The sequence below is a fragment of the Eumetopias jubatus genome, unplaced genomic scaffold (assembly GCF_037043125.1).
Source record: "Eumetopias jubatus isolate StellerSeaLion01/CBP00866 unplaced genomic scaffold, mEumJub1_p1.0 scaffold_9, whole genome shotgun sequence".
In the NCBI taxonomy this organism is placed as follows: domain Eukaryota; kingdom Metazoa; phylum Chordata; class Mammalia; order Carnivora; family Otariidae; genus Eumetopias; species Eumetopias jubatus.
The window spans coordinates 35,482,709-35,498,692 of NW_028274815.1; the positions used below are offsets into that span (position 1 = coordinate 35,482,709).

The following is a 15,984-nucleotide window of genomic DNA, read 5'->3' on the forward strand; positions in this document are numbered from 1 at the left end:
TTCGAGCCAGTGTGTGGGTGTTGACATCTCAAGTCTGACATCAGTGTCCCTGGGCCACTCTGGGGGAAGTGGCCCCCGCAGTTCTTGAGGCTGAATGAGTCTGAGGCACAAAAGGCATGCTTTTGCCTGGCTTGGTACACTGGGGCCATTGTTTTCAGTAGATGAAAACCATGCCAGCTGGAAGAGTTCCATTCAATCCCAATGTTTGCACATCAGGAGCTGAGGGCCAGAGTGACAGGAAGTGACTTGCCCACATCATAGAACAAGCTGGTGGCAGAGCCAGGACTTGCCATGGACCTCAGCCCCCCACTCTGGGTCAAGGCTGTCCCAGAGGGACACATAGGCTGTTTCTGCCCTTTGGCTATTGTGCACAATGCTGTAATGAACATGGATGTACAAATATCTCAAGACCTTGCTTTCAGTTCTTTGGGGGTATGTATCCAGAAGTGGAATTGCTGGATCATCTGGTAGTTCTATTTTTAATTTTTTGAGGAACTTCCATTGGTTTCCATAGTGTTTGCACCATTTTACATGCTTGCCAACAGTATACAGGGGTTCCAGTTTCTCCACATTCTCCCCAACACTTGTAATTCTTGCTCTCCCTCTCTTAGTTTGCCGGGGCTGCCATATAATTTTGGTGGCTTAATACAACAGGTCTGGAGAACAGAAGTCCAAAATGAAGGTACTGGCAGGGCCATGCTTCCTCTGATGGGTCTAGGGTGTGAGGTGGTTTCCTCTTTATAAGGACACCAGTCATATTGGATTAGGACCCATCCTAATGACCTCATCCTGACATGATCATCTATCTGCAAAGATTCTTTTTCCAAATAGAGTGGCATTCTGAGATACTGAGGGTTTGGTCTTCAGCATAGAGTTTTAGGGAGACACAATTCAGCCTCTGATACTCCCATGCAGTGTCTACCTTTTAATGCATCTATCTGTATGTCTGTCTGTATGGAGTTAAATAGTGTCCCCACCCCCCCCCAAAAGATTCATGTCCACCCAGAACCTAGGAATGAGACCTTTTTTGAAAAAAAGGTGTTTGGGGGCACCTGGGTGGCTCAGTTAAGCATCTGCCTTCAGCTCAGGTCATGATCCCAGGGTCCTGGGATCCACAGGTGTTGGGCTCCCTGCTCAGCGGGGAGCCTGCTTCTCCATCACCCTCTGCCTACTTGTGCTTTCTCTCTGTCAAATAAATAAAATTTTGAAAGAGAGAGAGAGAGAGAAGAAAGAAAGAAAGAAAGAAAGAAAGAAAGAAAGGGAAGAAAATAGGGTCTTTGCAGATGTAATTAAGATAAGGATCAAAATGAGACCATGTGCATCAGGTTGGTCCCTAAATCCAACCACAGCCTCCTTGTAGGAGGTAGAGAAGGGCACATGGAGAAGGTGATGCAGAGATGGAATTACAGGTTGGAATGCTACAGATACAAGCCAAAGAACAACGAGGCAAGGAAGACTTCTCTAGACCCTTCAGAGAAAGCATAGCCCTGCCAGTACCTTCATTTTGGACTTCTGTTCTCCAGACCTGTTGTATTAAGCCACCAAAATTATATGGCAGGCCCGGCAAACTAATATACCGTCTCTTCATCGATGGCATCCACCTGCCCCTCACCCATCTGCATGTGGCAAGGAGTGAAGTGCTGGCCCAGAGCCTCTTTCACAGGCTCTCCACTTTCCCGAGAGTCTCCAGCTCTGGCAACCGTGCGCCGGCGTCCTTGAGACGCCCAAACTCGCGGGTGGTAACCGATGTGTCGCGGGGAACTGGTGCAGCGGCTGAGGGCCTGGACTGGGAGGAAAAGCTCCGGGCAGGGTGGCGGCACGGCGTGTCCGTGCGGGGCTGAGGGGCGAAGGGAGGCTGCCGGGCGGTGCCGGCCTGGGGAGGGCGCTCGTAGGGCGCGGGGAACTCACCCGGAGGAGGAAGCCCCTTGCCCCGGTCTCCGGGGCGGCTAAGAACGCGACCGCCGGGGCGCAAAGCCGGTCCTGGGTTACACACGCCAGCGTGGTCGCACCTCCTTTTTTTTAAAAAACGCAATGTCAGCTCTCTTCAACCAAGACGCACTAGAGCTTTGAGCACACACAGCCCATTCATTTACGAGCTGGGCACTGTCTGAATGGTATTTTTAATAATGTGAAAATACTACCAGATCATTATTAACTAGTTCGAAAAAGGCACAGAGAGAGGTAAAAGTCACCTGTAATCAATCTCTCCATCCTCAGAGGATCACTGTAAACATTTGAAACTTTTTTCTTAGGCATATAATACACGCGTGCAAGGGGTTTCAACCCTAGCATAGTCTCCTAATCTGCTTTTTTTTTTTTTCACTTATGCTATGGTCCATTTCCCACTTTAATGTAGACTTACATATTCTATTTTTTATGCATACAGTACATTTCTATATTTTTATAGGTTTATTGTGTAATGACCAAACATGAGTAAGATTTGTGTAGTGATTTGATTAATTTTGGTAAAAAAAAAAAAAAAAAGAATTGAAAACACATGAGTGCAGCCCAGGACTCGTTTACAAAAACTGTATATCATTTAAAAAATATTTTCACAGATCCATGGCTCCCCTTCTCCCAATGATTATAATGATTTTTTTCTGCATCATCTGCCATTCATGCTGGCAGTGGGCATTCTCTCTGTGGCCTCCTCACACTTTCAACCATCACCTGAGACGGGTCTAGTAATGGCTTTCTTACTTTCTAACATCAGTGAGGGGTCATAGGCTCACCTGACTTTTTGGATGTCCTGACCTGTTGTGCTGTCACCGTCCAAGTTCTGACTCTTTTCAGAGGAGAAGAGCGCAGTGGTCTGAAGAGCGGGGATTCAAATGTGTTTGTACGGAGCTGAGGCAGTTCATCTCTGAGCATGAGCTCATGGACTGTGCTCATTGGAGACGAGTTTGGGGACCTTTGGCACGGGTGCACAGTGACGTGTGCCTCTCTCTGCCCCTGCAGCCCTCTTTCTCCTTCCTGCTCTGTGCCCTAGGGCCAGACACTGACCCAGAAGGACTGAATCAAGGGGCTCCCTTGTTCTCTGGCTTCCAGTTGGTTTTGGCCAATGGGAGGCTTCAGCAGGAAATGAGTTTCTAGAGAACTCAGCTCTCTTCCCATGGTGTCCCACAGGGTTGACTTCATCCTCTCAACTGAAGACCACATTTTCTTATCAGACATCCTCTCTACATAGCTATTCTCTTCAAGTTTTGGTAACAAATCACTCCCTTCTCCTCACCCTTACCCAGAGGAAGGCTCCCTGTTGGCCTAGGTCCAGGAATAGTAACTGTCCCTTGCAGTTTTCCCCAAACCCTGAACTCTTTTGTTCCTTGATTAAACTCTCCCGAATTACCCAACATGCGTATGCCATCACATCCTCCTGGGGATCCTAACTGATACCACAGGATTAAGGGTGATTTTTAAAAAACTGATTTTTTAAACTTTTCTGTATTTTCCAAACTTCTCACAATGATCATTTTTATTTTGTGTTTTTGAGGGTTTTTTTTTTTTAGATTTTATTTATTTAGGGGCGCCTGGGTGGCTCGGTTGTTGGACGTCTGCCTTCAGCTCAGGTCATGATCCCAGGGTCCTGGGATCGAGCCGAGCATCGGGCTCCCTGCTCAGCAGGGAGTCTGCTTCTCCCTCTCCCCCCCACCCACCCGCTTGTGTTCCCTCTCTCGCTGTGTCTCTGTCAAATAAATAAGAAAAAATCTTAAAAAAAGATTTTATTTATTTATTTGACAGAGAGAGAGAGCGAGAACAGGAGCACAAGCAGGGGGAGTGGGAGAGGGAGAAGCACGCTCCCCACCACGCAGGGAGCCCGATGTGGGGCTCGATCCAAACACCCCAGGATCATGACCTGAGCCAAAGGCAGAGGCTTAACCACTTAGCCACCCAGGTGTTCCGAGGGTTTTGTTTTGTTTTGTTTTTAAGATTTTATTTATTTATTTGAGACAGAGAGAGCACAAGCAGGGGGAGTGGCAGAGGGAGAGGGAGAAGCAGGCTCCCCACTGAGCAGGACCCTGGGATCATGACCTGAGCCAAAGGCAGACACTTAACCAACTGAGCCACACAGGCGCCCTGTGTTTATGAGTTTTTTAAATGTTATCAAGAAACATTATACAAATCTGTCAGTGGAGGGTCAACTTGAGCAACTAGTGCTCCAAGGGGCACATTTTTGGAAATACTGGCACATACCATGTCAGAAGGTACTCCCAAAATCTGTAATATTTATCTCTAGGTAGTGGAATATGAGGGTAGCTTCTTTTCCTATTCCTCCTAGATAATATGCATTTTTACAATGAGCATGTATCATTTTTACAAAAAGATAAAACTTTAAAAATGAATTTCTGGGGAAATGTGCACATTTTGCTGCTTAGAAACAAAGGACCGTTAACTCTTTCTGTAATTGGCCGGAGAGTAAATGTTTTAGTGTTTGCCAGCCAAGAGGCAGAATTGAGAATTATGTAGGCATTTACATAATGAGAGAAAATAAATTTCCACAAAATTTTATTGACAAAATTCACAGTGTAGTAATAATAACCGAGTGCTTTTTTTTTTTTTTTTTGGTAATATGGGGCTGCTAATGAAAAGAACGGAATTCTTTTATTTTTGGGAAATAACGTCACTTAATTAGGGCCAAGGATAATGTTTCCTATCATCCAAATTGATTGCAAATGTTCAACTGTTAATGCTGATCTGTAATGAGTTATTACATATTGCCTCTTTGAAAATGTTTTTCAATAGTTACTAACAAATATTGATGTATTAATCCACAAGCATATGATTTTAATTGAGCATGTTCATTCTCATGTAATTACATTCTTCTCTTATTTGCCTTTTTAGTATGTCATTACACTGCAGATTTATCACTTCTAATTGAAGATTATGTGGAAGATTCTCAGTTGCACAGTTAAATGGATTTTGAAATATGGAGGTGTTCTTTCCACTTGCACTGATGTCTGACAAACTCTGCTGGAATTGGAATTGTATGTAGTTTGAGCTCAGAAAATATATCTGCTACAAATTTATGTAGCAATGGACATCTTGCTTCTTGTTTTATTTTTGACAGCACAGGAAGTGTAAAAAGCAGCTTGATATTACTTGTGACTCAAAGTTTGTTAAAATGATTTCATCAGAGAATAAATTTCACATATAAACACCATTTTGTCTTATAATTTTACATTCATTAAGAAACAGTATCAAGGGGCACCTGGGTGGCTCAGTCAGTTAAACGTCTGACTCTTGGTCTCAGCTCAGGTCTTGATCTCTGGGTCATGAGTTCAAGCCCCCCATTGGGCTCCATTCTGGGTATGGAGCCTACTTAAAAAAACAAAACAAAACAACACCACCAAAAAAAACCCCAGTATCAAGTCTGCAACCAAAAGCTAATTTCCAAAGTCATTCAGTGTTTGATAAGAGTAGTTGAGGGCAGTCCTTGTTTAGAAAAATTTTAATCTCAGCCCCAAGCTCAAAAAGATTGCAAACTGATAATGATGGTAGGGCAAGTCAAAATATTCAGTGTCTATTTCTGATGAAAATTCCCAGAACTGACTATTTTTAAGGCTGTGAGAATGAACAAAGTTCATCACCATTGACATTACTGGTTCACGAATACATAACAGATTCAAATATTTTCCACAAAGTATCTGCCTGTGAATAATAAGATGAATAACTATAGGCTTTAAACACCTGAAACTTTCACAAGCTTTGTAAATTTGCCTATCTAAGCCTTTTTCTGCTCCACATATATTTTTATTACCATCGGTGGTAACATGTATTAGCAGATTCCATGTCAGTTTGTACTGAACTAATGTTTTCTCAGCTTCTTTTTAAATATTCTTGCCTCTAGTTGTCCCATGCAGACTATTCATAAAGTCTAATTCTTCAGTAATTGCAAACTCTACATTGGCTTCCTGAATAAACAGCAACAACTGAGCAGTATTAGTAACATTTACTGATTTATCAAACCAAGGAAAATCACTTAGAATCATGTGACTTGTTTTTAGATTGATTACTGATATTTCTCCCAGTGTTTTCAAGTCTTTGAGCAACTGTTCTCACCGAAACACTAATTGTCTTTTTTTTTTCTTTAAGTAATCTCTACCTACATGCAATGTGGGGCTCAAACTCACAATCCTGAGATCAAGAGTCACTTTCTCCTCTGACTGAGCCAGCCAGGTGCCCCAATAAACACTAGTAGTCTTAAACACATTTTAGGTTTTGTGGGCCAAGAGGCAGAATTGTACATAGATTGTGAAGGTACTTGCTTTCTCTGTACTTATTTTTTAGTGATAAAAATAAAATTATTTGGGGGGGGGACTACCATGTTTCCTTGCTTGACAAGGGTAAATCCCACCACAGTGGAATTCAGTTGTTAAATGAGTGGCCACTGCTACAGTTTGCTCATGTCATTTTTGCACAATCACCCATCAGCATGAAGGCCAGGGTATCCAAATGACTCGGTTTTCTTTTAATCCCACTAAGCCAACAATCACTTGCCATCACGCCAAAGCAGATAAATCACCAAAAACAGGCCAAGAAATGTTCATTGCCAGAGGGCTTCTTGTTGATTTAAGTGTGATATTTACATGGATTATAGTTCTCTAGCTTGGAGTCTATTTGCTATAGAAACCAACTTCATGAGCACGAGCTAGCAAATGTCTTCTAACACGACAATCACTTTTAATACAAACCCTTATTTGAACACACACCTTTAAACACATGGTTTTATTTTTTTTAAGATTTTATTTATTCATTTGAAACAAAAAGATACAGAGAGAGAGCATGAACAGGGGGAGAGGCAGAGGGAGAAGGAGAAGCAGACTCCCCACTGAGCTGGGAGCCCATCGCAGGCTGATCCCAGGACCTGGAGATCATGACCTAAGCTGAAGGTGGACGCTTAACCAGCTGAGCACACAGGGGCCCCTAAACACATGGCTTTCAACACCATTGTTTGCACACTCTGAAATGTATTTTTTTATCCCAACATTGTCATAAGCTAGGAAATAAAGAGAATTTCATTGTCACCGTGTGATTTTGCTAATGCTTAGTGGTAGTAGCTCCAAAGTTTATAAAAAAAACTTTGGAACTTCAGTCATGGACAGTCAGAAGACAGTCTTTCCCCCTCCACAGTGAAATAAGTCAGCATTTTTGGAAGCACTGTCCACGTTGTTTGGGACCCCTCTACATTGCCACCGGATAAGGAGGGCTGAAACTTGTCTTTCAGCAGAAGGACTTTAGCTAGTAAGTATGAAAAGATTGCACTTCCTTTTCTCCTCTGTTAGCTGACACAGGACAGGAGGGCTGGGGGCTCTTTCTGATGCTCTGAAGATCCTTTCCGGGAAGCCCCTTCTGTGGGGATATCTTAGTGGATCATAAGGCTTGTCCAGTCTCCACACTTCATAAAGTTTTCCTTTATACGCCCATCTCATCAGCAGAGCTAGCCGGGAGGTTTAGGATTCTTACTCCGTACAGCTAGTGAGTGAGAAGTAAGGCCTCAAGCCAGGTCTTCGCGTGCCGTCTGGCCTTTCACGACAGCCACTTGATATAGGAAGGAGGTGGGGAAAGACACCTGAGTCTGGGCGGGGGCTGGGGATGAGGCACAATACGGACGCTGTCGACACACACCTCAGCTCCTGTGACATTTTGCGCAGGACCCGCCCGGACCGGGAATGACGCCCCCCTGCCCCCGTCAATTCCTAGTTATGCCATCATCCTCGTCACTGTGTAAGTACGGTGCATTCCCCGCCTCGGTGCACCGAGCTGCGTGAAGCCGGCTGCCAGCACTGCAGTTGCCCTTGGCGCCACCGCCGGGAGGCCGAGCAGCTGCGGCATGCGAGCCTCCCTCCGCTGCGAGTCCGGGGCTGCAGCCCCTCCGTTCTGCACACGACCCCGCCGGAGCCTGGGCGGCGCACCGAAGGCGCGTCTACGCGACCCGGGCCACCGGGACCCCAGGGCGGCGCTCCCGCGGCGCGCTCGGCGGCGGGGTTGGGCTGGGAGGAGCTTGGGCGGGGCGGAGCCTGGACGGCGGGAGCCGCCGTGCGGGGCTGGCGCCCTCGGAGCGGCGCGCGGCGCGGTGGGGGTGTTCCGGGCGGGCCGCGCACAGATCCTGGGACCCTCGGACCCTCCGACGAGATGGTGCGTTCCTCGGGAGTGGGGAGCGGGGCCATTCCCCCAGGCGGCCCCGGCGAGGCACCCAGAGCCCCCACCCCGCCAGCGAAAAGGCGGGGGCAGTCAGGCCGCGCTGTCTCTTTAAGACCGTGTTCCAGCTAACACCGACGGTGAGTAACCTGGCCCCAGGTCCCGGGAGAAACCCCCGAGAGGGAAGGCGGATGAGAGTTCAGATCTCTGGGCGTGGAATTTGGGCAAGTTTTGAATGGCGGGAGCGGGAGGGGGGCACCCTGCTTTGAGCCACAGCCGCTAGGTACCTTGTAAATTTTAACAGGGCTCCTGGAGCAGGCGGTGAGACTAAGCAAGGCCAAATTTTAAAGGGAGGAGAGTCCCCCACCTGGCTTCAGCGTCCACACGGCATAGTCCTTCATAATCTCGGTAAGCCCGGTAACTTGTGGGGTGACTGCGAGAAGCTTCCGGCCTCGTGGTGGTTGGGGAGGCAGAGGATCCGACTACTACGGCTGTCAGGTGGCTTTGGGCCCTTGGTTCTTCGGGAACTCTCCTGGGCTGAGAGGTGGAGGCGTGCCTGCCTATGTGCCTGGCCCGTCGATGGGGCTTCCAGCCTTAGGACCTAAGAGAGCATAGCGGGAAGCAGCGCGAGCAGGCTGGTGGCGCTGTGCCTCCCTGGCACCCACTGGGAGTTGCCCCACTGGCACGAGGGAGGAGAGACTGAGTGGTCTGATGACACAGGGTGAGCGGAATGAGGATTGTGAAGTCACAGGGGAAGTGGGATGCCATAGCTGGGGTTTGGGGCTGGCTGCCTGGCCAGAGGAAAGGTGTCCCCCAGGCAGATCAGTGCTTTCTGCCGCTGGAAGGGAGCCTCTGGGATCAGCAGGGCACACCTGGTGCCCATGGTGGACTGATGAGTCGGGTGAGGCCACCCTACCACAAGGGTCCCCCTCCCCCTCCTACACAGGAATGAAAACAGTGCTATGTCCATACTCTGGAAGCCTAAATACCACCCACACCATGTGGAAGGAAAGCAGAAAGACTGAGTGGCACATCCTGCTGACCCCCTTTCTCCCAAACCACCTCCTGGGCAGACCCTTGCTCTGTACAACCCCAGCTCTGTGAGCTTCCTGTTTCTCCTGAGTAGTTAACTTCCAGGATTTGGGGTTCCAGGGCTCTGGGGGATATGCACTGGAGAAAAAATGAATCCTGAAGATCACCACTGACTCCCACCCTCCTACTTCTCCAGATGCAGAGGCCTCCATGGCTGTGATAAGCCTTGTGTTCCTGGCAGTGATGTATGTTGTTCACCACCCCCTGATGGTCAGTGACCGCATGGACCTGGACACACTAGCCAGAAGTAGGCAGCTGGAGAAGCGGATGAGCGAGGAGATGCGCCAGTTGGAGATAGAGTTTGAAGAGAGAAAGCGAGCAGCTGAGCAGAAGCAGAAGGCAGAGAACTTCTGGAGAGGAGACACATCCAGTGATCAGTTAGTGCTAGGGAAGAAAGACATGGGCTGGCCGTTCCAGGCTGGTGGCCAGGAGGGGCCACTGAGCTGGATGCTGGGAAACCTGTGGAATGCTGGCCTCTTTTGCCTTTTTCTCATCTTTGAGCTCCTGCGACAGAACATGCAGCATGAGCCGGCCTTTGATTCCAGCAGCGATGAGGAGGAGGAGGAAGTCCGTGTTGTGCCTGTCACCTCCTACAACTGGCTTACTGACTTCCCCTCGAGGGAGGCCCTGGAATCCTTTTACAAACACTCTGTCCAGAATGTCACCCGTGATCTGCCCTGCACCTGCGAGTTCGTGGAGAGCTTCGTGGACGACCTCATTGAGGCCTGTCGGGTGCTCAGCCGCCGGGAGGCTCACCCACAGCTGGAGGACTGCCTGGGCATTGGGGCTGCCTTTGAGAAATGGGGAACCCTCCACGAGACCCAGAAATTTGATATTCTGGTGCCCATTGTTCCCCCGCAGGGCACTATGTTTGTGCTGGAGATGAGGGATCCGGCCCTAGGCCGCCGCTGTGGCTGTGTGCTGGTGGAGTCGGAATGCGTGTGCAAGCGTGAGAAGCTTCTGGGGGACGTGCTGTGCCTGGTGCACCACCACAGGGATCACTCGGCCGTCTTGAGCAAGTGTAGCAGCTCCATCAAGGTGGCTCTCTGCACCGGCTCCCACCTGGACGTGTGCAAGACGGTACAGTGGTTTCGGAACATGGTGGGCAATGCCTGGGCCCTTGTGGCCCACAAGTATGACTTTCAGCTCAGCCTCCCACCGTCTACCACCTCCTGCAAGCTCAGGCTGGACTACCGCTCAGGCCGCTTTCTCTCGATCCGCTTGGTCCTGGGGGTGCAACGGGAAGACACCTTGGTCTATCTGGTGAGTCAGGCTCCTGACCAGGAACAGCTCACCAGCGTGGACTGGCCCGAGTCCTTTGCAGCCTGTGAACACTTGTTCCTGAAGCTGGTAGGGCGTTTTGCTCCAGAGAACACCTGTCACCTCAAGTGCCTCCAGATCATCTTAAGTCTCCGGGACCTTCAGAGCTTACCCCAGGGAGCATCCCGTCCTGTCCTCACCTCTTACCACTTCAAAACAGCCCTCATGCACCTGTTGCTGCGGCTGCCTCTAACGGACTGGCAGCACAGCATGCTCTCCCAGCGGCTCCAGGACGTCCTTTGGTTCTTGGGCCGCGGCCTCCAGCAGAGGTCCCTCCACCATTTCCTCATTGGTAACACCTTCCTGCCCCTGACCATCCCGATCCCCAAGACATTTCGGAATGCTGAGCCCGTCAATCTCTTCCAACACCTGGTGCTAAACCCCACGGCGCACTCGCAGGCAGTGGAAGAATTCCACCACCTTCTGACCCAAGTGAAAACGCTACCCTGTGCCCCGTTGGCTGGGGCACATTAATGTAAAGGCCATTAAAAAGGGGGAGAAGGTATTTCTGATTCCTCAGGCTGCCGGACAGTTTACTTTTTCAGACACATCAGTGGTATGTGTGACCCTCACCTTGCCAGTGGGGGGGGGGGGGGCTGTGATAGATAAGACACTTTAAGGAGCACCTGAAGTGCTCATCAGGATGGGGTCCAACCTATAGGGCCTAATCTAGGGTGTGCCTTCTGAGGTTTTCTTCTCCTGACTTTTTGCATGACCCAAAGAGGGCCCAGGGAAACGGATGTTAGGGGGCGATCTCACAGCTAGAGTTGAGACCAGATGGGGGCTGTGAGGTATTTGTGTTCTGTATCAACACTGGAAGTGAAAGAGAACCAGAGAATACCTCCATTCCAGCTTATTCCTTTTTGTGAATGACTCTGAGCACATTCCTTGTAAACTGGTTTCCTTGTTGAATTGTTAGCTTAATTCACATCCAAGCTGATAGCACCAAGCATTTTATCCTAAATACTGTGAAGGTAACGTCTCATACTTTAGGATCTAATTTTTCAGACCTTCTCTGTTTGAAGATATATCCAAGATGTTTATGTTCCATTTTCTCAATTTAGCCCTATTTTCCTATAGTATATGAAATAGAACATAATATAGCTCTTTTTATGCATCTGAAAGAAAACTCCAATACTACCCAAGCAGTTCATTAGCATTGATTCACAAATATGAAGTCAATGGTGATGTTTCATAATCGAGATAATGTATTTACTAAAATTAATGAAATAGTGTCTAACGAGCTTCTTGTGCCTGGAAGCAACGTTGCGGGGGGTGGTTTCTCAGATGAACAATTACTGATTCTAAAGGGAGCCACTTGTTTGTCAAATGAAAAGAAGGTTTAGCCACCATGCGTGGCTGTGCTTTTTCTCAGTCTGTTATTGCCTTTGTATTCTTTTCAAAGATGACAAAGGGATTTTTTGAACTATGTTTGTGGTTTTGCAAAGTGGGGCCATCACAATCCAGGCCTGTTGCCAGGGTCAGACAGGAAGAGACTGTGGAGCAGTTCAGCTCTAAAAGAGTTGTGATTCTGGAGATAGGATTGGTGGATTTTTCCCTTCTTTCAAAATCCTGGGCATCCTGATGAGGAGGCTTAAGAAAAGTGACTATAGCTGTGGGTGTGGTTGTTTTGGAAAAACAATGCTGTTCCTACCCTGCATGCCAGGAAGATCTGGGGACAAGAACCTGGCCCCACATTTAACTCAGTCGCAGGGGGGTTTAGATGGTGGCCTTGTGGGCTTTGGTTGTATCCACACCCTCCCCACAGCAAAAATAAATTACAAATTTATGTCCCAGGAGTTGATGCCAGTCAATATTTGAGACTCCTACTACACAGTAATGGTTGTGTTCCCATGTTGTCTGCTGATACCTGCCAGGTACTGCTTTCAAGTTAAGATGCAGTGATGGTTGGTTCCATGCCAGTGGGATTTTGATGTTTTATAAACATCTATATTCTTTTTGTTTAGAAAATAATTTGCTGATGTTTTAGTTCCAAATCAATAAAGGACGCTATTTTGTGTGTCAGTTGGAATCGATGTAATAACACCCACAGAAGATCAGCATTCTCACGTGCCTGTCCCCAGATGTTCCTGTTACCCTGATAGCTTCATCCAGTACATCCTGGTATTTCTTAATGCACCTTGAACCAGTCTGCCCGGAGGTTTCCCAGTGGCATGGCCAGGAGCCAGGAAAGAATAATTCAGAATGTCAAGGAACATCTAAGTTATTCATTCTCATGGTGCCCAAACCAAAATATTAGCCAATTTAAAAGATCTTAGTGGCTACAAAAAAAACCATGCATAACTGTAGAAGGCATAAATCTGTCAAGTAGAAAGGCAGTATCATGTTCTAGCACTCTGAGGTTTCTAGTCTAGTAAGAGGTAAGAAAACAGGAGTGGGCAGAAGACTACAAAGGGAATAGTCAGCGAAGCTTGGGTGCGGCCGAGGGTGTAAGAAAGAGTATAGAAAAAACAAGTAGTAATGGAAAGAACAGAGCTGTTGTGCTCTGGGAGTACTCTTACAATGAAAGGGGAAACTTCTCCAGATAATTTAGGAAGCTGAGCTTTATTCTAAAACAATTCCTGGCTGGCACCCAGGATATAACAGCAGTTATTGTAATGGGAATACTTCGCGTTCATCGAGCATTGCCAATGGTCCTAAATGCTTCACATCTGGTAACTCATTTAATCCTCACACCATAACTCCATGAAGTGGGTACTTTATCCCTTCCCTTTTTCCTATGAGGAAGCCGAGGCACAGAAACGGTACACCACTTCCTCCAAGGTCACATAGCTAGTAAAAGGCAGAGCCTGGAAGAAAGTACCTGTCCTCACAACCTTCCAGCATGGTCTTGGGAATATCAAGACATAGGGGTTAACATGCTTTGAAAAGCGAAAAGCACTATATTAATTTTAAGATAAAGGCGGTATGTCGTTTAGAAATTCTAGAAGACGGGTGCCTGGGTGGCTCAGTCGTTAAGCGTCTGCCTTTGGCCGAGGTTGTGATCCCAGGGTCCTGGGATCGAGCCCTGCATTGGGCTCCCTGCTCGGCGGGAGCCTGCTTCTCCCTCTCTTCTCCCCCTGCTTGTGTTCCTTCTCTGGCTATCTCTCTCTGTCAAATAAATAAAATCTAAAAAAAGAAAAAAAAAGAAATTCTAGAAGACAGAAATTGTTGGTCTGTAGCCCAGTCTTTAGGTCAGGAATTTCGTATCACATACAAAAATTAAAGGCATTTGCTCAGAGGCCAAAATGAATGTAAAGCCATTTGAACTACATGCCTGTTGGCCCCCAGTGGCTCAATGGTTTATATCATGAACTACATTATGATAGAAGCCACCTGCAGGCTGGAAGATCTGGGAAAATTTGAATCCAGAAGTTTGTTCAGGTAGCCAACTGATAACAGTACTGCTCCTCACCTAAACTAAAGCTGTTTGCCATTCATTTTGGGGAAGTAGAATCTTGGTGAGGAGTGAAATGGGGAAAGGGAACGGCTCCGGCTTTTCTGGACGACAAGGAGTGGGGGAGTGGCTCGCTACTTTAGTTTTTGTACAGAGGAATTGAGTGCTGCATACCACTAATACCACTGATAAATCATTCAATTTTTTGGCACCCCCCACAGAACTAACCCCCCAAAAAACAAAGACAGCATTCAGAGCGCATGGTGAATGAGCCGCCTGCAGGGGGTGGAGCTGGTTTTGTCCCAGCACAGGGAGCCCTAAGCAGTCAGCTCACGAGGAGCCGTTGTAACCACCAAACAGCCTCATGCCTCACCAGATGGGTCACCCAGCAGTCTTCCTCTGCAGGGACTTCCAAGCCAGTTCTTCAGGGGTTTCTGATTCAGTGCCACCTCCCACCCTCCCAACCCACACTGCTCCTCGTCGGTGCAGAGGATCACAACCACTCTCCTCAAATGCACTCAGCGCAGAGAAGGCAAGTGAGATAACAGGGACCCCAGTGTACACCGAGCCAATGGCCCCACAAGAGTTTAATCTGTTACCTAATTCCTCATAGAGCCCAGTGAAGGGGTATTATCGTGACTGTTTTATAAACGGAGAAGAAAAGGCGGCCCAGAGAGGTTCAGATGCCCAACCTGGGATTTAAACTTGTCTTCCGACTTCACTCATGCAATACATATTTAGTACTTGCTGTGTACGGGGCTAGCACTGGGCCCTGGGAAATCAATGGCGAGCAAAACACGGCTTCATCCTCATGCAGTTGACAATCTATGGAGGAGCTAGACGTGAAATAGTCATCCCAGTGGATGTAAAATTTCAACAGTGCCAAGTCCCACTAAAACCTCCAGTAAGGACACTTGAGTGTATCAGGGAAGGCCTCCCTGAGGAAGTGATGTGAGCTGAAACGTGACGGAAGCGAACTGGGCGAAGATGGGGATGAGGAGAGGATGTGCAGAGGCCTGTGGCGGGAGTGGGCAGGATGAGAGCGAGTCTGAAAGAAGGCCCAAGTGACCGGAGGGCAGGGAGCAAGGGAGGCAAGGTGCAAGATGAGGTCAGAGAGGCTGCAGGGCCCAGACCCTGCAGGGCCTCCCAGATCACTTTAGAAGTTCCCAGAGCAATGGAACTTTGGAATGGTTTGAGACTTTGGAAGGAACAAGTCAGATTGGTACTTATCAACTACCATACAAGGGCCCAATAAGAAGGGGGTCAGAGCAGGTGTAGGGCTGCAAGAAGGTAATATGGGTGAAAAAGAGATGCAGGGTTGAGATTCTTAGGAAGTGAAAAGAGCTCAACAATAGATTGTGTGTGGAGAATGAGGCATCCAGGATGGCTCCTGGGTGCTGATTTGGGTTCCTGGGTGGCTGGTAGAATTCACTGAGATGAAAAATGCTGTAAACCTGCTTTCTTTTCTCGATTCCACGCTGCCTTATGCTAAAGATTTGATGGTGGTCACTGGGAGAACAAGTTTGTGCAAAAGCAAATAGGCTTAAAAAAAATGGTTTTCAACAAAGGGTAGCACTTTTAGGTTGCCAAAATGACTGAGAGGCATTGATGGCATTTAGTGGACAAATGGTGTCCTACAAAGAGCCCCACATGTCAAGAATTGTTTCACCCTGAATGCCAATAGCACCCTTCAGGGGAAACACTGCATAAAATACCTGATGTGTGTTATAAGAAATGATAGGACGTTCTAGGGATATTTGGGGGAATTGCCCTGGCATTTCCTCCCACAATACAACTCTTGGTTGGGCAGGGGGCGCCTGGGTGGCTCAGTCGATTGAGCGTCTCCCTTCGGCATGGCGTATGATCCTGGGGTCCTGGGAATGAGGCTTGCCTTGGGCTCCTTGCTCAGCGGGGAGTCTGCTTCTTCCTCTCACTCTCCCTCTGTGCTCTCCCTTCCCTCTCTCTCAAATAATAAAATAAAATAAAATAAAATAAAATAAAATAAAAAACAATTCTTGGGATCAGATGAAACAGAATGG

At 47.8% G+C, this 15,984-nt stretch overlaps 1 protein-coding gene across 1 annotated transcript; it reads left to right on the forward strand.

The window, feature by feature from the left end:
• Positions 1 to 8,030: 8,030 nt before the first annotated feature.
• On the forward strand, positions 8,031 to 12,573 carry ITPRIPL1 (ITPRIP like 1). The gene is made up of 3 exons (XM_028117253.2): positions 8,031 to 8,276; positions 8,441 to 8,544; positions 9,365 to 12,573. Exon 3 carries the CDS (start codon positions 9,379 to 9,381, stop codon positions 11,020 to 11,022), a length of 1,644 nt encoding a protein of 547 aa, XP_027973054.1. The 5' UTR covers positions 8,031 to 8,276; positions 8,441 to 8,544; positions 9,365 to 9,378; the 3' UTR covers positions 11,023 to 12,573.
• The last annotated feature ends 3,411 nt before the right edge of the window (positions 12,574 to 15,984 follow it).

Excerpts from the sequence above, each read along its gene's own strand:
- ITPRIPL1 (XM_028117253.2), top strand. The coding sequence starts at position 9,379 with ATGGCTGTGATAAGCCTTGTGTTCCTGGCAGTGATGTATGTTGTTCAC.